Here is a 25,610-nt window from a genome sequence, read left to right as displayed (position 1 = left end):
ACATCAAGTATATGTGAATCTTGACTACGATGCAAATCAGTACAGTTAGTGGAAGTGTTCATGTCTTGCTCCAAAGCTAGCGCTTTACCCCATGTCCCGCCAGGACCTGAATGTGTCAGATATTTGCATTTGTAATTTTACCAGTAAATTTCCACAAACGTATGTGTGTCTGTGTCTTAGTAGATATTATCAGTGGACTTTAAACTTATGTTAATTTGTCTTTTTTGTGCTTACAATGGATCAAATGAGTAAGTAAGGTAAATATAAAGCGAGAATGGTCACTTATATTCACTCTAAATCAAAGAATGTTTGTAAAATTTGCTTACGAATAGAAAAAAAAGCACTTGAATGAATGTGTGTGATTAATTGAATGAGGCAGGTAGTAAAAGGTAGTCACTTTGAGTTTTCAATTGGATTGAGAAAGTATCAATCATTTGTGTAAGTTGGAAATGAAGGTTTTTAATTCATGCTGCTGATGGGTCGATCGATGATGGTCAGAGTGAGTCGCGCTAGCTTATAAACAAAACCATTTTTTTTAAAGTTTGTTATCTAATGAATGCATTAAGTCTGCCTTGACTGTGTCCTCCCCACACAGAGACATATTTTAGAGATATAAAATTTTAATGAGTAAGCAGCACTAGAGCCCTAAAGTAGAATGAAAGAAGAAGCAAGCAGATGTTAAGAATTCCTACTGTGAGCTAATACCCATTGCATTGCTGTTCACTAACTACAGTAGGCTGTATGTGAAGTAGGCTCTGCACTTTCTTTCTCATCATGCTGGAAGTGGAAAATAAACTTCCTCCTGTTGTGTTTTTGTGTTTGAATCATACAGTCTGCATTATGGAGGGTGGATTTCATCATGAACACTGTGCCCCCTCTTTCCCAGCAGTGGTGGTATTGGCCTTTGACAGTTGGCAGAGTGATGGGGGATGACAGGAGCCCAGGGTTGGATCATGTAGTCTAGCATGTAATGACTATATAGGGAACTACTGAGTCAGATGCTGAGACCAAAAAAATGCTGCAAACACTTATTATTATATTAGGTAACTGTTGGTTACAGCTGGTTCTGCTGCCCCCTTGTGGCAGAAAATCAAGTACTGCAGCTTTAAGTGTCAGAAACTGCAGTTCCTCTAATAGCCACTTGAGTCTGGCTCCAAAAGGGAGTCATTCCCCATAGATTTTGTTTCGATGCCTGACTTTATATATGGAATTAACACGTCTGCTGCCTAAAAAACTGTGATTTCCATATATTTCATTTCCTCAGGCGAGTCAGAGACTGTGGTGGGACACGCATGTTGGGAACAAACCTGCATGATCTAAATTTTGCTTGTGCATTTTTTCTGTTCTCAAACATTTCAGCACACACATAGTTACTGAGGCCTTTTGAGATTTGCTGTAGTGGGGAAAAAGAAAGGTCGTGCCATTTAAATGGCCGTTTCCATTGTCAGGTAAAGTTTTCAGTGCCAGTTTAGAGGCACTAAAAACTAAAATACTCCCATGACAGTTTGGACCAGGTCTGATAAGATTTCATTTTCTGTTAACCTCATGTTTGAGTAACGGCTAGTCTGAGTTTTCTCTGCTGACTTTGCTTTTTTTGATTTCTCGCCAAAGACTGAAACATTCGGCCAACCAACACAGAGTTACACCATTAGATGTTTTTATTCTTTTGCTTCTTTGTTTGATGCTGGACTTCATCCTATTTTCCTCATAATTACTTTGTTTCGACATTTTCCTCTGTGCACTTTCTCTGTTTGCTTTTACTTTATTCTTGTAAGCAACACTTGATTTATTTGCTTGCTGTACTCTGGATATGTGGTTGAACACATGAACACACATAGACGTACTAATCTAGCTACCCTTTCTGTTTATCTTCACAGTCTTTACCTCCTGACTTTCATATGCAGTGTCTCTTTCATACAAGCTTTGGCAGTGTTGTTCAGTTGCACAGAGCATGAAGGTGACGAGGGGGGAGCGGGTGCGATGGCATATAACAGTAGACAAACTCCCTGGTTTTCAATGAAGTGAACGGAACAGATCTCTTGATATGAGTTCACACAGGCAGATGTTTGATCACATGACACACTCGTGGATCAAATGCATGCTTTGTTTTGAAGCCCTCGTTGGCCGAGTCAACAATTTCAACACCTGAATCTCGTCCGGCGCCAGAAGATTCTGTTTTATTTCTTTGAAGGGTTTTTAAATCAAAGCACTTTGGATTTTTTTTTCAGTCTGAAATGGGAAGTGTTTGGTTCTCAAACCTGCAGCAAGCATATAGAGTCGCTTTGTGAGACAAATGTGCTTGGATTGCAGCGTGCTGGATTTGAGGATATTTAGATAGCAGTTTATCCCCACTTGCAGCAGGCTGCAGGGCAGTAGGTATTTCTAAATGGTGTGAATGCAAGAGGTGGCTATGCAGAGAGGTGCTGACCAGTCGTGCATTGTTGTTCGGAAGCTGTTCTGTCAACATGGAAACCTGGTGAAACTGGAGCAGTGGCTACAAAGCAAGTTTACCCACTTTTCCTTATCTTTCCCTGACATCAGAAATCAGGCTAGGCGGTCACAAGAAGGTGGTTATCAACTCTTCAGTATAACCCAGGATTTCCAAATCTAACTGTGAGCACATTCACAAAAGAGGCAGTATTGGCATCACATGACCAGCTGAGAGCACGGACAGGTCTACTTACAGCAGTATAGACTATAAAATTCAAAAAATACAAAGGAGTTAAGCATGTAATACATACTAAAAGCGACACAGTGTTCATCTTTCCATAAAGTTTTGTAAACTGAATAAAAGTGACATGCTTTCTTATGCCAAAAGAAAATGACCACTGACCGGATGTGTAAGAACCATAAACCTTCTCTCTGTCTGCACACAAAGGTCCAAAGCAGCTTCCAGGAATGTCAGCTCTGCTTTCTGTTTAGGCTTTGATTTTGTACATGTTCATCTCTTATCTTGAGCATAACTTAAGTGGAGCCTGTTAGTTCTGCACTATAAGTTAACATAACGAGATACCTCAGTAGGATGTGAGTCGCTGAAAACCCAGCGTTAACCCTCACTAAGTCCCAAATCCTGCATCATAGCACAGGCCCCTACTTGCTTAGAGGACAGGTTGTAATGGTCTGAGTAATGAGATGTGTTGGGCTCATCTTACTCATGAAACTGGTACTTGAATTAAGCTGTAAAAGTAGTTTTAAAAAAAATGTGTATTTTTAGCTGTAGACATGAAGTTTCGGATATGTCCCGTCAGCACATGAGGTTAGAGACCGGATTAAATTTGGCCGAGTATCCGCTTTCCTTTTGACTCAGGTGAGAGAGCTGTCAACACTGAGGAGGGTGTAGCTGTAAGAAACAGGTCACATTTATCTCCACGTTTGACAAACATGTTTTTCTGGAGTGCATCTGCGATCGTGGGAAAAGGCGTGTCTGTTTTCTCACATCCATGAATGAGCAAGCCTGTCATGTTCACACACACTACCTAATTGCTCTTTGATTGTTTGACTGTAACAGGCGACTGATGGGATATCAAACACCTTAAATAAGCTCTCCAGTATGTACTTTCTCTTTTTTAATAGCTTCTTTCTGCAAAGTAAGTTTGAAAATTGTCATCTTAGTTAAGGTGCTTTAAGAAAGCAGTGAAAAGATGATAAAAGTGAAAATATATTAATTTTCAGTTAGTGTGAAGCAGTTTCAGTGTGACACATCTCTTTAGCAAGAGCAATCTATCCACTCACACGCAAACTCAGAGGCTCTCACACGCATACACACACACACACACACACACACACACACACACACACACACACACACACACACACACACACACACACCCTGACCACTCAACCCTCTCACATAGAAACTTCTCTCCACAGTGGATCTTGTTCTTTACACTTTGTATAGTCAGCTCTGTGGAGATCAGTAATCTCTGTGTATCAGCACCTTTATATGCAGTCTCACTGTAAAACTGTGATTACCTTAGTTTCACACACTGTGGCCCTTTCAAGCTCACACACACACACACACACACACATACAGTGGACACAAAGGCGATGTTGTTCTGTCGAGGTCAACAATGCAGCTGGACAGAGACAGTGTGTCACAGTATCTGAATGGTGCTGTCACCCTCGGCCTGCGCATGCTAATATGGAGTCATTTATAATGAACATAACACTGGGCATTATTTAAACACATGCTTCTTCATCTGTGCACACAAATGCACACTGTAGCTCTGTCCAGTTACCAAAAAGTAATGTTGGGGTAGTCATTTGTAAAAAAGCACGCAGGTTTAAACCATTTAAAAGTCAGTTTGTTCCCACAGAATGGCAAAATTATGGAAGCCCTTTTCTGCCGCTAAAAAAAAGTATCCATAACTTGAAATTTTGAGTTATTTTCTCAAATTTTGACTTATTATCTCAAAATTTTGAGAAAAGTAACTCGAAATTTCAAGTTAGCATTGCCAGTCAGTATCAATCTGCGGGAATTACGTCATTTCCGTGTTACCCGGAAGCCCTCAGCTACAAATGCTACAGCTAAGCTACCAGTATTACAGCCAGTCACGAATACACAAATTGCTGACTATTTTCAGCGTGGCTTCACAAATTATGAAATCCTTGTGTTATTAGCTGAATCGCATGGCGTTATTATCAGCAAACGTACTCTCGATTTTTGAATGCGCATTCCTCTGCGCCGTATCCTTCTGGATAACAAGAAAATGACGTCATTCATGTATATTACCGATTGGCAGAGCTAACCCGAAATTTCGAGTTACTTTTCTCAAAATTTTGAGTAAATAAGTCAAAATTTCAAGGACGATAACTTGAAATTTCAAGTTATGGATACTTTTTTTTGTGGCAGAAACGGCCTTCCATATAAAATACTACAAGCACAGTTATATTTACTAATATGACTGTAATAAGTAATAAACACAAGGACCTTTGGATGTTCAGTCATCCTATTATGTTCTCTTAATTACAGTAGGTAAAGTCATTCATTAGTCTTTGTCTCTGCACCTACTCTACCCTGCTGTGTTATTATTATTGTTATATTTTAAATGCTTTCAAAGGCTCCATTAACCCCCGGAGTAGTAGCCGCCTGCAGCGTACTGCAAAGCTCCAGAGGCAGACAGCGGCCAGCTTTGCTGTTTCTTTCTTTCTTTCTTTTTTAACAATCGAAGACTGATTTTGTTCGTGTATTTCATATTTTATTTGACAGTCCTGACAGACAAACTCACACACACAGACACACACACACACACCCATCACATTACATCATGGGGAATCTTTGGGGAATTCTGATGCTGTCTTACAGAGTAATGACAGCATGTTACTGTAATTCCATTCAGTGTGTTTCATGTTGATTTTCATTGTCACTTGTCATGATGATGTGCCAGTTGGTGCTAATGCAGATGAGCATTAGTGTGCTGTGCAGGGGGGTTTATTCTCCCACGCGTCAGTAGATTACATCACCGTCCTTCCTCTTCGATTTGAACATGATGATGTCTGTTTGTTTGTAAGCTGGCATGACAGCGTGACAGCAGTGTGAGAGCCTTGAAGGAGAGATGACAGAAAAAGGATGAGTGCCAGGCAAAGAAGGGAGGACTGGGAGGGCTGAAAAGCAGGAAACAAGGATGCCAGGAGTCGGAGGGCAGCCGGAGGCGGTGATGATGGATGGAAAGCCATGGCTGTTCTTGTACGGTTGTTCCTAGTTACATGTATGCTGCCTCTGTGCACGTAGTGAGGATTTTTTAAAGAGAGTTTGTGGGTTATATCTGTGTCTGTAAAATAAAACAAAACACAAAACAATGACGTACGCTGTGTCAATGCAAAGACCTCAAAACTCAGCAAAAAGCCTGAGAGAGATTTTTAATCAAATTAAAAGAACATTTAAACATTTATCGTCATTTTTTTGGACCCTGGTGGTGACTGATGGTTAATGCAGCTTATTATTTTTATTAGTGCTTTATTTATCCAGGTAAAAAAAATCTCATTGAGATTAAAAATCTTACTTCCAAGAGAGACCTGGCATCATGGCAACAAAAGTCACATACCACATAGGTATATAACTTTAGTCCAACGTAACTCTTTGTTGTCCTGTGAGTCACTGTTAGGGACAAAAATTGTTAACCTCAAAAAACCCATTGATGCAATTAAGCTTTTACTAGCGGTGCACCAATATATCGGCCTATTGTTGTTGTTGTTATTGGCCCTGTTGACCGATACTGGCAGAATTTATGGTTATTATTAGTAATATTAGAATCAGAATCCACCATCAATAATCTTCTTCTGCTTATCCGGGGCGGGGTTGTGGGGGCAGCAGCCTAAGCAGAGAAGCCCAGTTTATCCGGGGAAACACCAAGGCATTCCCAAGCCATCCGAGAGATTATCAGAATACTTAATCCGTAAGGAAATTATGTGGTTACAGTTGCTCCAAGACAATAAGAACAGTTACAGACTGAACTAAATTAAGGAATTCAATATATTACAACATTATAAAATATAAGGAATAGCTCTAATATATACAACAGCTCAATTTTAAATATCCAGAATATTATATAGATTAAATATATATGATAGATCTTTTACTCTAAACTGTAAAACTTTGTTATTTTCATATTAGTTGCCAAATACTAAAATCCATCCATTTTCAACTGGTGGAATGTAAGAAAAATCATGGGAACAGCTATAACTACTTTCAAACAGACCAGTTTTTAAAAAAAATAAAGATTTGTTTTCTTAGCACAAAAAGAATCAGATTTAGTCTTCTTTTGTATCTCCATATGAATATGCATAACCTTTGGATAAGTAAAACCCTCCCTGTCTCTAGGAGTGGTGCAGCACTGGTCTCTATGTTTTGGTTTGGGGAACCACTCGCTATTCCAGAAATCCACAAATATATATTTTTTTCTGTCAAAGTCTTGAGTACGTTGTACAGCAAGTTGCTACTTAACTTATTTTTTTTATTTCTTCTGTAGAACATCAGAACACCTGAGATCTGATGCTACCTGCCATCACCATGGAAACAGAGGCCAGTCACATGCTCGAGGCGGCACTGGAGCAGATGGACGACATCATTGCAGGTAAAGGCTAGAAAGCAACAGGTGTAAACTTTGAGTTAGTGTTTAGAGGTGAGTGGAAGTCTCAGCATGTCATGAACCAGTATCTGCACACAGGTTGGCTTCTCCAGCACCGTGTGCTACAAATAAGCATCATCTGGTCTGTATTAATGCTGTAACACTGCTCCGTACTGCTGTTGTAATTTGGGCAATTAGTGATTGTTACTGAGAACTAAAGTGGAAACTTTGTGCATCAGCCACAGCAACATAATAAAAAAAATGTGTTTGCCGGCACCAGAAGCGTCCAGAACGTAAGTGGTATATTTGTTGCTACTCATAGACTGTATGTTAAAGATGGACTGAACCACTATGATGTCACGCACTCTGGTTCATTTTTACCATTCCGACGTAAAAGGCTGATGAGGTATTGCTGGGTGGGTGAGGTGGGCACCCAAGTTTGTGAAAGTGATAACTCGGGAATGAAGCAACGCAGGAGTTTTAAAATGATACCGTAGGCGTATCTGCTAAACATCTTGGATGAGTCTCAGTGACCTCGACCACAAGGTCAGAGGTCAAATTTTCTGAAAATCTCTGAAAATCTTAGAAATGCTATAACTTAAGAACAATGCGATAAAGACTTTTTAAATTGATACGATAGGCGTGTCTACTAGGAGGCTGACAGGTAGCACTGTCCGTGGCCTGTATTTTAAAGCCTTGGCCTGAGCTTCTTGTTCATTGCTATCTGAAACCAGGAGTCAGCATGCTCATGCATTAGTGGCTTGTCAGGCAGAAAATAGGCCTGCTCTGAAGCATGCAATGCTTTATCCTCGTTCTGAACATTGATGGGGAACATAATTTACAAAGTGAAAAGTATTTTTGGAGTAGTTACTGAAGTCACATATCAAGGAAACCTGAGGGTGGTTTCCCCTTATCCGTCTATACAGCTGGAAGTCTGTGTTTTTGCAGCCAGAGTCGCTGCCCTTGTCTAATCCATCTGATTCATATACCTTCAGGCTTGTCGATTCATTTGTCAGTACTGGGTTTTCCCTGCACCCAAAATTGATCAGAACCCAGTAAGGAAGCAGACATGAGAGCTGAGTCGTTTGTGGCAACTGTATCAATAAAATCTTGTCAATATCCATCCCCAGTCATAGGTGTATGTGTGACAATGCATTTGTATTTATTTTTTTACAGTAGAGCTGCAGGAAATGATTATGTACAATATTGATAAAGCTTCAACTTATGACAAGCAAACACATTGTCAAGCACATTATGTAACCTATAAGGTCAAAGGTCAAAAGGGCTACATGAGTGCAGATTGTTTACCATTCTTCATCCGTAAAATATAACTTACTAGAGCTAAAAATGATATAGTTCAGTGTTTGGGTTTGCTTTGAGTTCAGCTCATACCTTTTTTTTGTGATCCATAAGTTAAAATTTTGGCCTATTATCTTAAACTTTTGACTTGCTAACCCCAAATTTCAAGCTAATTTCTCAATTTTGAGTTATTTTCTCAAAAGGTTGAGTTAATAAGATAACATTTTGAGATATTAACCCCATGTAACAGTGTAAAATTTCTGAACACAGCAGGTTAATAAATGGCAGGCTTGCAATGGTGAGACTGCCTCGTTTTCTGTGTTTGTACAGTATAACAAAGTTTGTTGCAGGCAGCTCAGCCTTGGACAGAAAAGATTAGACTGACAGTGGGGTAAATGTTTAATGTGATCGAGCAGCATGATGTGGGAAAACACATCAGTTCAGTCACAAGGTTAGGGAGAGAAGGACCGACGCGGAGGATTTCCTGTGAATCCGTCAGAATCAGAAATGTTTTGGTCACTAATGAAAGTAAAATTTTGGTAAATGGTAAACTATTAGTAGTTACTTTACTATCTCTTGTGGTGACTGATGAAACTGTTTTGATAGTGAGTTAATCATTTTTTGTAATTTTCTCATTTGCTGGATATCTGTGGAAACTTCAATCAATCAAGTAATTTTTAAAAATAACACTGTCAGTTATTCCCAGTTTTGTTAGTCGAGGCAGTTCATCAATTGAGAAAATAATCAGCAGATGAAATAAAATTGCAGTTGTATTCTCACAGTTGCCCTGCGACTTATTTTCACACAGACAAGTGGAGAAAAGAGGCTTTACTGCTATCATTGTTGTAATTGTTGTTACTATTTGCCATCAATGTGCTGATCTCACCCAGGCCTTTGAGCTTGCTGTTCCGGCTCTCACTGACCACAAATAGAAAGACATTAAAAATGCCATTAGCGATAGCATCAGCCAGTCGCTAACGAGGAAATTAGAGCCACTTATCAGGAATTTAGATATGTCGGTCATATTGCATTCCATGATCAAGACAGCTTTTTCTGTGCTTTTGGGGTCGAAAAGCTTCTTGCGGTAATACTTGTGAAAGCACTCTGCTGGTTAACGATTTTGGTGTTGGTGTTGTTTTTGATCTGTTTGCAGGCAGAGGAGCAGCTGCAAACCTTTATCACAGCTACCTTTTAATAAGTTGTCTATATGCTGCCAGTCCTGGGATGTAGATGTTATCAGACGCAGACGGGTCACAGAGTAAAGGCTGTTAATGGTGCAGAAATAAATTATTAGGACTACCTCTGAAATTAAAATGCTTTACAGTTGTAATCAGTTACATACACATTTACTAATACAAGGCCTTGACAGTGTACTAAGTAGCGGGCAACTTGAACTTGCCATTGCATCACAATTTGCATGCTTTGCTTACCTGACATTCAATTCAATTCAATTCAGTTTTATTTATATAGCGCCAAATCACAACAAAAGTCGCCTCAAGGCGCTTCATATATACAGAGAAAAACCCAACAATCATATGACCCCCTATGAGCAAGCACTTTGGCGACAGTGGGAAGGAAAAACTCCCTTTTAACAGGAAGAAACCTCCAACAGAACCAGGCTCAGGGAGGGGCGGGGCCATCTGCTGCGACCGGTTGGGGTGAGAGAAGGAAGACAGGATAGAAGACATGCTGTGGAAGAGAGACCCAAACAAAACACGCATGAAAAGGCTCTAATGCCTGTGTCTCAATTTCGCGGCCCGCATAATGACGTGACGAAATATTTTTAAAAATTATTATTCAAAATAATTATTCAATATGAAGGCAATAGGTAGAGTGTAAGCATGTAAACATAATAATAACCACTGCAGCCTGAAGTGAAGAGTGCCTGACGAGCCCAGCTGTAAGTAAGCTATTAAGACTCGACTGTACGCTGTGTTCGTGTTTTCCTCCGAAACAACAAGTTCTGTTGGAGCAGCCTTTCAATGCCTCTCTCTGTCCCTCGCTAGCAAAGTCGACCCAGGCGACAAAGTAAAGCTAGTTTTGGGCGACGAGCCCGACACGAACCCGACGTATTAGCCAGAGGTCCCTTTACTACGGTTCGGAGCCGCGGACCTGTTTTATATACGAGATCGCTGCAAAAAGTGCAGCCTTACCTAATGTCCACCTACTGTTACTCATTTTATATTAAGATTTAAACATCTAGTTGGTATTGGTATGGTGACTATCCTTCAGTAATAGTAATAAATCACACAGCAAAAGCATGATAATATATTAAGTAATCCAAAGTATTCAGAATGCGTTACTCTCATTGAGTAACGTAACGGAATACGTTACAAAATACATTTTGGGGCATGTAATCTGTAATCTGTAGTGGGATACATTTTGTAAGTAACCTTCTCAACACTGATTATAACAGCCATATCTCCAGGGTATAGTTATAAATGACAAAACAGAACAAATTATAGCCCAGAAGCACAACTTTAACAAAATAAAAGCAACAGGAGACACATTAAAAACACTGTCTCCAAAATAAAACAGGAATCGGCTACAAGTGAGACATGAGACCGTGGACAGGGCAACACAGGAAGCACAGGGAACAGACACAATGAAGGATATCAGATTAACTCAACACAGGAAGCTAAACCTTTCAAACTCTCTATAAAATCCAAAGACCATGACAAATAATAAAAAAAAACAACAACTTTTGTTTGATAAAGCTTTTGTTTTTCTCGTTTTTTTCCTTATAGTGCAGATAAAATAATTCACTTTAAGAATTCTCAGCATTTCAGCTGAAATGTCAGCGATGATCTTTCAGAAACATCGCACATTAGAAGCAGTTCTGACATAGATACCAGCTCAGTGGTGCTTGAGCATCCTAGATTTTCTCTCTGCTTATTTTATTTCAAATAAAGTAAGCCCACAGATGTGTAGCTTAAACTCAGCTTCTTCATGATAAATGGACGCAGCTTGTTTCTGTTGCGTGCTCTTTTGTTAATTTTGGGCTCTGTTTGCTGTCTGAAGCCTCTGCAATGTGTGGCTGTTGTTTTAGAGCCACGATTGCTTAAGTGCATCCAGATGTTTGTTAGCTTGGGCCATACAGTGCAGGGAAATGATCCAGGTGACACATGGACGGTTTGGAGGCCATGTATTAGAAAGATGTATGGCTCTGATTAAAGTTTGACTTCCTTAGTAATATTAATGTCCTCTAATCCTCTCCTCCTCCATCACTCACACACCAGGTTCAAAAGCAGCAGCGATGGAGTTCTCTAACAGCATGTATGACCTGGGTTCCCCTGTCAGTGCTGGACCGCTGCAGGTCCTTCAGTTAGCTGAGGACCTCAAACTTTCCTTGGAGCTTCGACCCAGCCAGGAGGAGCGAAACAGCCTCCGAGCACAGCTGCCTGCAGAGACCGCACAGGCTCTTGTAGACTGGCTGCAGAGTGGAGCTGTGAGTACACCGTGTGATTCATTTTGATGTTATCCGTCATTTCAGTGTTGATCGTCTTCTACAAGCAGTGTTTATGCACAAAATTGTGACATCAAATGGAAATGTGACTTTTCCTTTGTCTGTATTTGAGTTTGTATCAGAGGATTTCAGTGTGATGGATCGGCTTTGACTCTTTATGCCATTGTTTGCCCCGTGTTTAGTCTCTGCAGCTGAAAATGAGCATCATTCCAGACTGGAGAGTCTGCACAGCTCATTTTGTTATTCTCGCCTTCTAAGCGTGAGAATTCCTGTGTTCTTGTTCCTGTAAAGCATTTTTATATATTTGTTTCTTCTACTTGAATTTTCAGGCCCTTTATGTTTGTTAGTGCATGAACGAGGCTGAAAGGCATTTTACATGCACCAAGTCTCGATGCAGCCTTTCCACTTATTAGTGCGGTTATTTAACAGTCTTGGATGTGTATACAGATTCTTCCATGAAAAATCAACAACTGACTGTTTTTTTTAATAGACTGATAAAAATGTTCATGCCTTTATTAAATACTTGTTAAATATTTAATGTGCAAAGAAACCATATTCTGTGGGGGTTTCAGCGTTGACTCACATGTTTGTGGTGATTTCTTCTGATGTTTGCAGGGGAAACCTGAGCCTAACAAAGGCATGAACTTATTAGTACGTCTTTGTGTACATGTTCAATATCTCAGGTTTTCTGACATACTCGAATTACATCTCACACTTAGAAACTCAAGTCATTTTAGCAAGATGACAAGCAAGCAAACACTCCCTTGCTTTCGTGCTGAGGTAACAATTATTGTGTAGCACATACTCGATATTTAATTTACTTGCAATGATTTAAAGTGCTGGACATTTTCTCCCAAATTATTATCAGCTAGTTGAAAAGTCAGCTCGACAACTGGATTACAGTTCAGTCTGAAGTATGACCGGGTCAAATACCTGTGAGCTTAATGCATTTGATATTATTTTCTGTATGAAATTAAATTAGGCTGTGGCTATGTGATGGCAAAATGACTTCTGACTTGTTGTCGCTTAAAATCCCACAGCCAGGGCTGACAGAGCCACAGTCTTAAAGCTGACGTTAGTTCATAAATTGGACACGGTATTTGTTAAATTAATTTTTATTTGTGTACAGAAACTCCAGTTAAGCGCTGAACAGTGGTCTTAATGTTTCTGATATAACATTTTCATTATGTTATATTCTATTTTTCTTAAGCATATAGTGATGTGAGTTTTTTAACCTTTCCTGACAATCCTGGTGACTTATTTCCTCTTCAGGAGAACCAGGGGAAAAAAAATCAGACTAATAACTCATCAAAAACGCAGGAAAGAGTCAAAATTAAACGCAGGTCAATGGACAAGGTTCACAGATGTCTGTACAAATACTGCATGCAATGCTGCTTACATGGAATTTTGCATAATTCATTGCATTCACACATTGTCAGACTCGCAGTGCTAGCTCCAGAAGCCTTCTTTTCTTGCAGGTTAACTTTTTCACTCGTGCAGAATGCGGTTGCACACTTGATACAGACTACATACAGCAGGGAGGAATCACTCATGTTTGTACAGATGACTCTCCACCTGGAGTGCTACCATCTACCGGCTTTGGTTAGTGGCAGGTGGTTGTTTAACATCATAGATCCAACAGCTAACTGGTGCTGTTCATTAATAAATTAGGAGCTGTTGGTTACATTCACCCACGTTCTGAAAGGGGGACCCTGAATGTGTGTACTACAGCTGTTGTGATATTTCAGGCTGGATGTAGCGATGAACAGACAGACTGCCATCCGTAGAGCTGGAGCGCTATCAAAGCTGAAAACACACTATTACACGCTTTGTGAGATCTGTTTCGTCTCTCTCAGTAAACCGGGAGTTCATTGAGCTGTTCATTTTAAATTTGCAGTGAGACTCTCGCCATCCTAAGAGATTACACAGATGGGTTAGAAATTTGCACTGTATGCTGAGTGTACATGTCTCTGTGGAGACAAGTTATGTTTACTTGCACTCAGAGCAGGGTAGACTGGCTGGAGATGCAAAAGTAATAGCAGCCGATTTTTTGTTTGTTTTTTTTAGAGGAGGATAGCATCTGAAAAATGAAATCAGACATGCAAAATGTTAACAAAAAGAACCAGATGTTTTGTTTTTTGTTGAAGCCTCTCTTACAGGGTGAATATTTATTTTTGTAGCAAGTAGATCGGAATGCATAAGTAAAGAAAAGCTGGATTCATCTGTTCGGTCAGCAGTGATTAGTGCAGGAGTGCTGGTTCAGGATCACAAACAGACTGCTTTCATTAGTGCTTTTTGAAAGTCATTCAGATTCAATCCAAATCCAACGCATGTTTCTTTAATCTGCATATTGTGCGGAGGGTGCTGTAGCATATGCTAGTAAAGACGAGGCTGCCTGCGTCTCAGAACTAACGGAAACAAGATGTTCAGCTTTGAAGTTGAGTATGATCATATTCAGTGATTTGACAGTGAGGGAACTCACATGCAAGTATTGCATTATCTAGTGTTTTCACAGCATGGGGACAGTTGCCTTGGGGTCAGAGGGGTCAGCCAAAAGGTCAGGAGAGGAGGAAGAGGAGAGGAATTTGGCTGCTGTGCTACAGAATAGTTATTCTCTGCTGCACAAGCTCAGCATGTCTCTGTGAGGATGAGCTCAGGGCTCATTTGGTCTCTGTCCCAGTCCGACACCACGTTTCATCTATTCCTGCTTTCTTTCTTGCTCGCTTCTTTTCCTTTTTTGGTTTCCTGCTTGTTGTCGTGCTTTTCCTACAAAGTCATACTTGAGCTAATTTGGCATTGACAGCTAGACATATACAGTGTGCCAAAGACAGGACGATACAGCTAAAGTTACCCTCCCGATGTCTGACTATAGCTTTGATACATCATCTGAAGTTTGGTTATATATCAGTGAAACATGTTATCAGGGTGTGTTTTGCTCCACATATATTAATGAAAGCGTTCCTTTTCTTTTTTACTGTTTACACTAAAATACGTTTCACATCATGGGTTACCTCTCAGCATGTTTCATCTTTATTAACCCTTTCATGGATTTCATCAAAAGGAGGAAATAAGCGGAGAGATTTAGGACAAGTTCCATTAGGTTCTCCTCAGAGACATCATTACATCTCCATTATTATCAACTTCCTGTGCAGCTTTCCCTCCCTCACACCCTGTCTCTGTCCTGTGTGGCCTCTCAGCCTGTCCAATATCTCTGTTTATTGTTTACTCTTTGCTATTTTACCCCCTCTCCCTCTTACTTTTCCTTCATCCATTCTTTTTCCCTGTAAAGCTACTGTTCTTGCTCACTGATACTTTGCATTTATGGACACATTCCATTTAGTTTTTAATGCAAGCTTGTTTGTAAATGAGGTAGTTTCTATTTAGGCACTCAAATGTCTGTCGAGAGGATTGGATTGCTCAGGGCTGCTGCTGTAAGGTAGGTCTAACTGCTCCAATACATTATAGCAAATGTGGTACGGTTTGATGTTTGAAACCTTGCAGCTCAGGCGGATCTTTTGGTATTTTGTGAAAAATGTAGTTTTTTGACTTTCCTGCTTTTGTCATTTATGTGAGGTTTTTTTCTTCTTCTCTTGCCGAGTTTTGTCCTGCAGCAGTGCAAAGTTTTACCCACAGTTATTGAGATGGAAAGTAGATCTTGGAAAGCAGCGTTTTGAACTCCTACTTTGTTTCAACAGCAGATGTCTCACATGTTGCACTCAATCACTGGCCAAGCCTCCCTCCACCCCTCCCTTCCTCCCTCTTGCCTTCTTTGTTTCTTCCTCTCTTTGATTCACTGCTGCTTTCCTCCACAGTGCTGTCCCACTCTTCAGTCCAAGTTCAGTGTGATGTGCACAGTGTTGTACGTGACACTTTTGTCTTTATTAATATGTTATTTTAATTCATGCGGCTCAGCAGCACAAGGTGGGTGTTTTACAATAAGGTGCTGTTTTTGGTCACCATTTAAAATCTAACACTGTCTGGAGGCTGTTAATCATCTTCAGTGCCAAAGGCTTTTTCCCAATGCATTAATGCAGTATCACTCCAGTTCCCTGCTTCTTCTTTTTAAGCATTTTATTTAAAATGAATACTCAAAGAGGTCAAGGTAGAAGAATTACTTGTTCTTTCTGTTCCTCTCCCTTTGTGAGTTTAAAATTTTAAGCAAAAGCCAAAACTGTATTTGATCCAGACTACACCGTTCTCCCTTCCAAGTGTTTTCATCCCTTTGAGTCTCCGGACCACTGCTTTTAAAAAAAAAAAGGTCTGTGGAAATGTATTTCTCCTCATCCACATCATCCACTGGAGTCCCTTTGGTGGTTACTACACCCAGTTTCACAAGTTAAACTGCAGATGCTCATGAAGAAGTACACACAAGGTGACTTTAAGTTAAAAGCACTGTGTCAGCGCTGAAAGCTGTAGAGGAGACAGGAAAATGACTTTGAGGAAAGGAGAAGAAGCAAAAATAAACACAAACATGCTTTTCTTCAACTTGGAAAGTTCATGCATTAATACAGTGTTCAGTTCTTGCGATATCCTAATCTAGCACTTTTTCGAGTTGTGTATTTGTAGAAGGTTATTACTAACTAAACAAAACAAAAACCATTAAAAAAGTTTCTCGTAAGTTATTTGAGTCAGTAGATCAGGGATTAAGGAGTTAAGTGTGGCATTTCTTTACAGGAACAGTGTCTCACTCAGTCTGGATAATCCACAGTCAACAGTTTCCAGAGGGACTGTTCCTGTAGTGGAAAGCTGCTAACATTGCCTGAAAATTTCAATAGCAGATGAACAAAAGCTTGGCAGATAATCAAGGCAGCTAGAATGTAAGGCTGGCTGCTTCCTCTCAAGCTCATCCTGTCCACCTTCTCCCCCCTTCCGTCGGCTCTTTGTTACTTCGGGAACATGGCGCAAACAATTTCTCTTCAACGATGTAATCCGATAACAACTGATGTCTTTACCCGTCGGCTTCCCGTGGCTGTCATGCCACCGGCTATTGTAGTTAATAATACAACAGCTTCTTGCCATTTTTTGTGTTTCTTTTTATCGCGGTGTAACTGATTTCAATTGAAAGCCTGCGTGCGCTAGTACCTCTTGCCACGAGTTCCCAGAATCCTTTGCGGTTTTACCCCTGAATGACGTCACATTTTCAATCTCTATAGCCTGAGCAACAGGATCAAAGTCAGTTGTGCTCTGCAATTAGTCTGCACCCCACGGCCTTCTCTCCAGAGCATACTTCATGGTGAAGCACATGTAAACACAGGAAGCATCATAAGTGTATTTCTGGCAGGAAGTTGTGATAGCCGGTGACGGCTGCTCATTACTGCTGACCCAGAGATGGTTGTCTCCTGTGTTCATGACGCAGATGAACATTTTCAGTTTCCCCAAACCTGCTGAAGAGAAAATATACAAAAAAACCTGAACTCTTCGATTTTTTTATACATAGAAATACAACTATACAAGTTCTTTCAGCAGAAACTGTCAAGAGTTTATTAAAAATGAGATGGAATGAAAGAAAATAGGTCAGGATTTTGTTTTTACAGAGCAGGGTCCCCGATTTAATGTTTTCACTCAGTAGTTTATTATTTTGTTATATTTCTTTTTTTTGTTTTTGTATTTTACATTGAAAAATGGATTTGTCTATAATACAGCCATGTGTTGACAGAAGATGCCAGAATACTCTGTGTAGCTTAGGACCCTATTTAACGTTACACATAGTTGTGCGATTTATTACAGGTTTTCTGCCCGTCCTGCAGGCTGACAGTTGGTAGGAGTGGGTAGAACTATTAGGAATTAAAAAGGAAAAGAGAAATATCGGGGTGCTGTTTTACCCTCAGCTGATTTTGGTCCCCCTTTTGTTCTCAAAGCACAGTAGGTTAAAACCATTCACTGCATATAAACAAGGTTAACTGGTCTATAGACATTCTCTTCATGTCTGGAAGACAGACCTAAACATGGAGACCTTTGACAATCTCTGAGAGTGACTGCAGTCGTCAGGCTGTGACTGTGTGCAGGAATGTTTGCTCCTATCAGGTGACCTGAGCTTGTGATCAAAGTGGTCATGAGTGTTCAACAGCCTCAGGGTGTAGGGAACCAATTAGTCACCACAAGTTGTGATGAATTAGGAGCTGGCTTTGTCAAACTGAATGTGTCCAGTGTTCGATGGTTTTTCGTGTGAGCCGATTTAATGCAAGTTTGCTCGGCTAATGTCATCTCAGGATGGTGCTGCGTGATGGTGATTATCTCTCTTGTTCACAGTATTCACAAAGTATTTTCCTTTATTTGATAAAATACTGCCATTTGGTATCCAAATGGCAGTATTGTCACCATGCAAAATATTGCAATACTATGTTGTAGCTATATGCCACCCTGTAAAACGATTATATTCACTTATCTCATGGGGTTTAACAGTTTTCTGCTTCATTTGAAAAACCTATTATGTGTTTCCCTTTCATCATTTTTATATTTTTCACCATTCTTCATGCCCCTCCCCTTAACTGAGGACAGAACAGAATTTAGATAAAGGTATTTGGCAGTTAGGCTCTGATGGCCGTGTTGGTGTTAGAGATTAGAGCAGGACCTCCCGGAGGCTGCTGGTGGAGATGAAGCTGGAGACTTGAATGGAGCCTGAAAGATGAGAGGCAGCGATGGGGAGGAGGCAGATTGCATGAAGGCGACTGCAAAGGAGAAAGATGCGCAGTGAGATTTAAAGTACGCGGCGTGAATGCTGATTGGTCTGAACAAGGCTGGGAGAAAGATGATTGGACTAGACCACTGATGTCACAAACAGCTTGACAGCTTGTAAAAGTGGAAGAGATTTGAAGCTCAGATTTAGCCGGCAACACCTGGGAGCAGACAGATGTGAGACTGTAGATCTACCTTATTGAACTTGCGCATAAGCTTCGTTAAAATGATGCATGAGACAGACCTTCTGCTTGAGCATGCACAGGAGCGTGAAAGAGGCAGAAAGATTGTATTAAGAGACAAAGTTGGAGGAAGAAAGTGTGGCCATATCAAAATTTGCAGTATTTTGACATATTACAGCTCTTTTCAGTAATACAAAACATGACTCCATGAAATTACAGTTTACATCCAACTTTTTTTTACATTTTAGGACTTGAATCACTTGTAATCACCTGCACAGAAGCGCTATTTGTTACTGGGGTTTGTGTGGCTGTAAATAAACTTGCCGTTCAGACCAAATGGCTGAGATTGTTGTGGTGGACTCTGTAAAATACACAGGAAATGGAAACCTGAGCTAAAGGGCTTAAACATGTGGAGGATCACACACAGAGACAGACGAACAGGAGGCAAAGAAAGTGAGCCAGCGTCTCCCGGCACTGTGACTTAATTAAAAGAGCACACGAAAAAAAAGGAGGGAGACGGACCTCCTGGCATGATTTGTGTTTGTGCTGACAGTACAGCCTGTTGCTGCTTTGCCCACTTATCTGACATCAGACGCTGCTGCTTTAGAGGCTACATATGAGAGCGGGAGAGAGGAAACATAGGCCAACACTGAGACACAAACAGATGACAGAGAAAGAAGAAAAATGGCAAACCCTCCCACCGTCCCCCCTCCTTCTTTTTCGGTTTGACCATTTGGCTGTCAGATGGACCTCGGCAGAGAGCGAGAGAGAGAAAAGAGGGGGAACGATTCAAAAGTGAAGAAAGGAAGAAAAGAGAAGGAGAAGGGGAAAGGAAGGAGGGCAAAGGAGGGGGACCGACAACTCCAACCAAACGGGAATAAAAGAGGGCGTGGAGAAGGCAGAGAGCGTCCAGGGAAAAGGACAAATAAGTTGGAAAGTGAAGAAGGGGAGTAAGTAGGGAGAGGGAGAGAAAAAGAGGGAAAACACAGTGGGACTAAAGAAGGAAAGAGAGAAGTAGGAGGAGGGGGACCAAGCAGGGGGGAGTTTTCCCTCTGAGGAGGCAGAGATCATAAAAAGCCCTCCTCCACAGCTGTGAACATCGCAGTCACACGCACACTTGCATGACAGTACTCACATGCTGCAGCAGTTTGCTCAGTCCACTGTTAGTTTGTGAAACTTGCACATAAGACACACTCAGAGGCTGATAGTCCCATAAGAACACAAGAAAATAGGCAGGGCAGCAATGGGCTGGGAGCATGGAGACTCCCATTGACTTCTACAGACACTTCTCCTGGCTGAAAAAGGTGAGTTAGGGTTTGTTTATATGCTCCTTCTCCTGCGTCTTCTTCTTCCCCCCTTTTTAAATATATTCGTGTCTGTCCGTGTTGCACATTCCTTTCATTAGGTTGATGCCTCGGAGGAAACTTTTAGTTGGAAAACAGAGAGAGGGGAGAGATGTTTGAAGGAGAAGCTGCCGTCGCAAAGCAGTTGTTCCACTTTAGATGCCTGACATTGTCCTGCTGTTATTGTTTTATTTCCTGGCGACAGACTTTGTGATGTAATTTCCCTCAGCTCAAGAGCTGGACTGCATCTCCTGTTGTTGTTGTGTTATGAAGGCACGCATCCACGAGGACTGTGTTATCAGATTGGAAATATTCACTATCAGCTGATTGTTGTTGTCAAAGCAGTGTCTAATGCTCTGGGGGTTAAGCAGAGAGAGACTTAGCGCTGCAGGATCTGTGTTGTAAAGACCTGTGAGCAAGTCTTTAACTGATGAGATACCACATTTGTCTGATTTACTTAGGCTTATTTAATTTATCTTTAAAATCGTGAAGCTATGCTGCTTTTAAGCATGCTAGTGTTTTACATTATTGCAGTTTCTTTCTTCAAGATGTGACCTTTAAACTAACATTCACAGATCATTCACAGAGTTCCAGCAACTGCTAAGGTCAATGGCAAAGATCTCAAGGTGACAGTAAATCAGCTTATGCTGTTTTTATTGATGCCTCTCTCTGGGATTTATTCTGTGAATATATATGATAAGAAATTAATTGTGCAAAGTTTTCTTCACTGAAGTTGTCGCTCTGTCTCTTTTAAGGGGCTTCTTCACATGCTTAAAAGATTTTGCTGCATTTTGCCTCATTCACATCATTCTGCATTACTTCCTATCTGTTTCTCTAATATCTAACATTTAACGCTAAAACGTTATTCTACTCGGACTTCTCTGACACAGTGACTCATCAGAATAATAGAAAGTTTAAGCCTGTCAGTGAGTCCCCCTAGACTTCCATGAGCCTTGTGTCATTTTTATGGATTATTATTTTATATTTTGCCACAGTGGACGTATATTTTGAGAAATGACTCTTCACCAGGGCAGAGAATGTGTAAAAACAGGCTCTTTGTTTGACTTCTTGAAGTAGACCTGGACTGAAGACATGTTGGCCAGTCTGCACTTCATCACACTAATTCAAAAGGCTGTGAGAGGGTCAGGACTTGGTTATAAGGTTAGATAAGAGCATCTTACCACTTGGCCACCAGATGGTGAGTTACACTTCTAGGAACGTTATTAGGTCAGTTTTATCTTTTAGCTAAATGAGTGAGATGAATAACTTTCATTTCAAAGTTTGCTGGGATAAAAAATATCCATTCATCTTTTACTGCTTATCCAGGTCCGGTAGGAGGGTTCAGCACTCTAAGCAAAAAAGCACAGACTTCCCTCATTGCATTCATAAAGTCACCAGTCAAGAGGTTTGCTAAACTTACCCCAAACTAAGGTTTATTAATGGCTCAATCTGGAGCACTGATACAATCAGTTGTCTACCTCCAGTGCACTGAACAAATGTGATGCTACTTCATGTTATAGTTACAGTTGGAAAGAGGAACTTGGATGACAAAGTTAACCATAGACTGAACCAATAACTAGTAGGCACGGCTACAACGACCCAGCTGAAACTGTCCTGAACTCTGTTTTGCTCTGTCAGTGCATCGTTGTGATTTTCCTCTTAGTGTTTCAAATCGTCCAACAGATTACTGACAGGATTTGTTTTACTGCCACGTCTGCATCTTATAATGTATCTGAGGTAGAGTGAAGTTAGGGGTGGAGTGAAATAGCATTAAATAAATGAACCCTTACAAAGGTGCACAGATGCATCTGTGTGTGAGGATGTACATCTGAGTTCTTTTACTTGCTGTTGACCTGGCCAGCATGTGTGAAATAAACATTAGCATGTTAAAACGTATTTAAATTAAATTAACATTATTTATGCAATACAATCTCTTTTCTTATTTTTTAGTAAGATAGCTAAGTTACTCATTCAGTCTGTTTTGTTAAAAATGGAATAAAGCCTTTGTTAGCATTCAGCAGATTAGCTTGATCTCAATGCTAGCCCATGTGAGTTGATACTCCCCTGAGGCTACACATCTCATTCTGGCAGTTATAACTCTCATCACGCTGCTTCAGCCTTCACAGTTGCTTTGCGACTCACTTCTGCTCTACAACTGATCCACCTCAGTGTCCTGCATATGATCATTTATTCCTGATTTGTTCTGTGGGTGGGTGTGGGCTTTCCACATATGCTCAGAGAACATCACAGGGTCCCACAACAGCAAAGCTGCCATTTATAAATTGTTCCAGATACGACTACAGTGATAAACAAGTTTATTAGACCAGTGTAAGGTTTTTTATGTTTCTGTAATGATCAATGCACCAGTGTGCAGAAGTTCAGGCCTTTTGACTTTCTTCTGTTAATTATTTTTATTCAGTTTCACTCACTTCTCTATTGATATTAATTGTGTTTTATTGTTATACAGCACTTTGTGGCTTTTATGTCTTTGAAAAGCACCATATAAATAAAGTTCACTTCCTTACTTACTAATCAAAATTCTATTTTTAAAGCTAAAATACAATTATCGTTGCTATCTATGAATTTTCAAATGTAGTGCTTTACAAAAAAAACTCCAGAGAGCACAGTTATTTACTTGCATTTGAAAATTTTGTTTTAATGTTTGAATTGATTAACTTTTGATTTCTCAGAGAAGTCCAGTGCGCCAGCTCAAATTTGGGCATCAAAATCGGAACTCAGTTAATTCAGTGTTTTTATGACAGTTGGTCTGATACAATTGTTAAATAAGCACTGTACATATTTACTTCAGATAATGAGGACCAAATTAGCAAAGAGTTTTAAAGAGCAAATTAGGTGATCATTTTGTTTAATGCGTGTGTGATGGTTACTTCCAGACAGAGAAAAGGCCATTTATTTTAGTAGTATACTAAACCAGCTATCATTCCCTTCTCCCACACTGCCAGCTTGGTCCTGTTTCCTTTTTCTTTGTCTTTTTTTAAACAAACGTAACAGTAAACAGCTGTTTTCATCTTCGAATTGCTGAGGCTAACGTGATTATAGTGGTAAGATCAAGATGAAGGTTAATCAAACTTGGATATGGAGAAACAGAAATGACAATTCATCCTAAATGCCACTGACTCACCTTCAGATTCACTTTCCACACTCAGTGGGACTGTTTACTGTCAAGCTGAGCAGACAGCAAATTGAATTGGACTTTAAATTGCATTTAGAGACACTGTGGTGTGACTAGAGAGAATACCTAAGCTAATGTGCTGCACACGCTGCTGCAGCGCTAAATCGAATGAGCACTCACGACTCAGATTAGGGCCAACGAGGGACGAAAACCAAAAACTAAAAGCATTTGGTTTTGGATAGAAGGTCAGGCTTTGACTTTGAAAGTGAGCAGTAAAATTCTACATGAATTCTGTGGACGTACATGTTACCTGCTTACAGAGCGCTGACCTTTGGAGCACTTTTATGTGAATCACTTAAAGTAGGTGGGTAGTGTGCTGCATGCTGTCATGCATTCTTAGACACTGGGATCACGCCACTGTATGTCATTACAGTTCCACCCATTCCACTGGCCACAACATTTATTGTGAATACACCGAGAAAAGTACGACTAATAAAACATGTCTGTATTCATTCCAGTGTAATCATTTATATTGAGTGGATAGTGTTTCCTCTCCTCTTGTGCAAAGCCTTGTTAAATATTTGGTCTGCTGCAGTGAAGTGTACTCACTTTATATAAATTGTACTAGAACTATGATTCGAATTTCATTAGTGTTGAATAAAATATGAATTTTATGGTCCTGTTTTTTGAGAGAACATCCTGAAAAAACTCAAAAGGTAATTTCATATTTAGCTCTAAATGATTTAAATATTTTCCTAGCTGATTAGAGGAATTATTTCACTATTTCACTATTATCATAAATACCTGATTTAATATATTTGAATAAAAATGTGCTGTGTAAGCAAAAACCACTCAAGGTAATGGGTCAGTATTTATTTAACTGATGCTCCACCCTGTTTTTACTTGTACTGGAAGCACTTTTACTTCATGATACAAACTGAAACGCCTCTAAAAACGTAATATTTTCTAGGTTCACAGAGAGAACCTGTTTAATTAAATTTTTACTGCTACTAATATTCTAGTAGTTTTCAGCTAAATTTCCCAGATTTAGTCAGAAGTGCTAATGGAAAACTCAAGGAAACTGAAAAAACAACTGCAGAACTGTAATATATAATGATAGTGCAAAGACATTACACTGTGGCCCCAAATCGTCTTGCTCTGTCCATTCTCACTCAATCCACCAGGCGATAACAGATAAAAACAGACTGGCCTGGTTTCTTTTATCGGTCCATTCAAACGCTGTGTCATCACCACCCTGAAATGGCCTTGCTTCTCTTCGGTCTTCTGATGGGAAGATCTGTGATTACAGCAGATTTCCCACTGGAATGAGAAACTGTAAATGTAACATTATTACAGCCTTACATTTTATAACTTAAGAGACACTCTGAAAGAAACAGTTTGTCCCCCACCCCCTTTCTACCCCCGTCTCTGTTTAATTTCAAGTCTGATAATGGGTTTAATGCATCCATATGGTCCACGTCAGGTGACCTAGCTGGTGTACATCCTGTGACCTCAGCTTCAGACAGTTCATCCAGGATTACAGGCTGATTTTAGGGTTTTTCATCTGTGTGCTGAGACTGAAAGAGACTGATAAGGTTTTGGAAGCTCACTAATGTGCCTTGAAGCTAAAGTTTAGAGTAGTTGTTGTGGCATCAGATAAGAGTTTCAGCTAAAAGCACAAAAAAAACCCTCGATGTTTACGTTTTCTTTAAAACTGGGTCATCGTCATGATAGTAGGAAAGGTCGGCTTCTTGTAGCAAACAGTTACATTTACACTGCTGCATATTTTAGCCTAAAGGCGTTTTATATATTTATTTTTTCTGGACTTTGAAGCTAGTTAAGCTAATCGTAGTTTAGATGGGTGTGGAGTGGATTTTTGGCAGTAAGAGGCTTAAATGTTGATTGCTTAAATGACAGTAATGGTTGTGGGGATTGTTGGCAAATCTGGGCCCCCCTCAAATCTTTAGGGACAGATGCAGAAAGTTCCACCGACACACGATCATCATTGTACAAGAAAACACTGCAGATGCCATAATCAGCATAGTCTGTGGTTAAAAATGAAATATCATTTAATTCCACCAAAAACACGATGAGCTTTTCTTGAAGAAAAATATTTAACAAATGAAATATATATTTTTCCTGTCCTCTCTGGACTGTCTCATGCCCTACAGAACATGGACGCATTCAGTGTTTAGTTCTTTGTAGTAATCCTGTAGTAGTCCTGAGCAACCTCAGCATTCATCTAAAATGCAATTTGAACTCCTACAGGACAAACGCGACCATCTCATGTTTGCAAATTGGTTGTTAACTTAAGCTTTAGTATCACCAGTGGGATGTTTGATGAATACAGCTACCTGCTGCTGATGGAAATCAGTGGTAACCAAGTTCAGTACTTCAGATATTAAAACAAACTAATTGTTTTAGCCAAAATGTGCTAACAGCTGA

General features: G+C 40.0%; 1 protein-coding gene across 1 annotated transcript in view; it reads left to right on the top strand.

The window, feature by feature from the left end:
• Positions 1 to 25,610, top strand: part of ppfibp2b (PPFIA binding protein 2b) — a 92,081-nt gene that overhangs the window by 20,780 nt on the left and 45,691 nt on the right. The window contains 2 exon segments of the mRNA XM_082541130.1: positions 6,969 to 7,073; positions 11,606 to 11,814. Coding sequence (XP_082397256.1) covers positions 6,992 to 7,073; positions 11,606 to 11,814 — 291 coding nt within the window. The 5' untranslated portion in view covers positions 6,969 to 6,991.

This window comes from Aulonocara stuartgranti (assembly GCF_965226115.1).
Source record: "Aulonocara stuartgranti genome assembly, chromosome: 7".
Classification (NCBI taxonomy): domain Eukaryota; kingdom Metazoa; phylum Chordata; class Actinopteri; order Cichliformes; family Cichlidae; genus Aulonocara; species Aulonocara stuartgranti.
The sequence above is the reverse complement of the archived record's forward strand: the minus strand, read 5'-3'. Positions and strand labels throughout refer to the sequence as shown.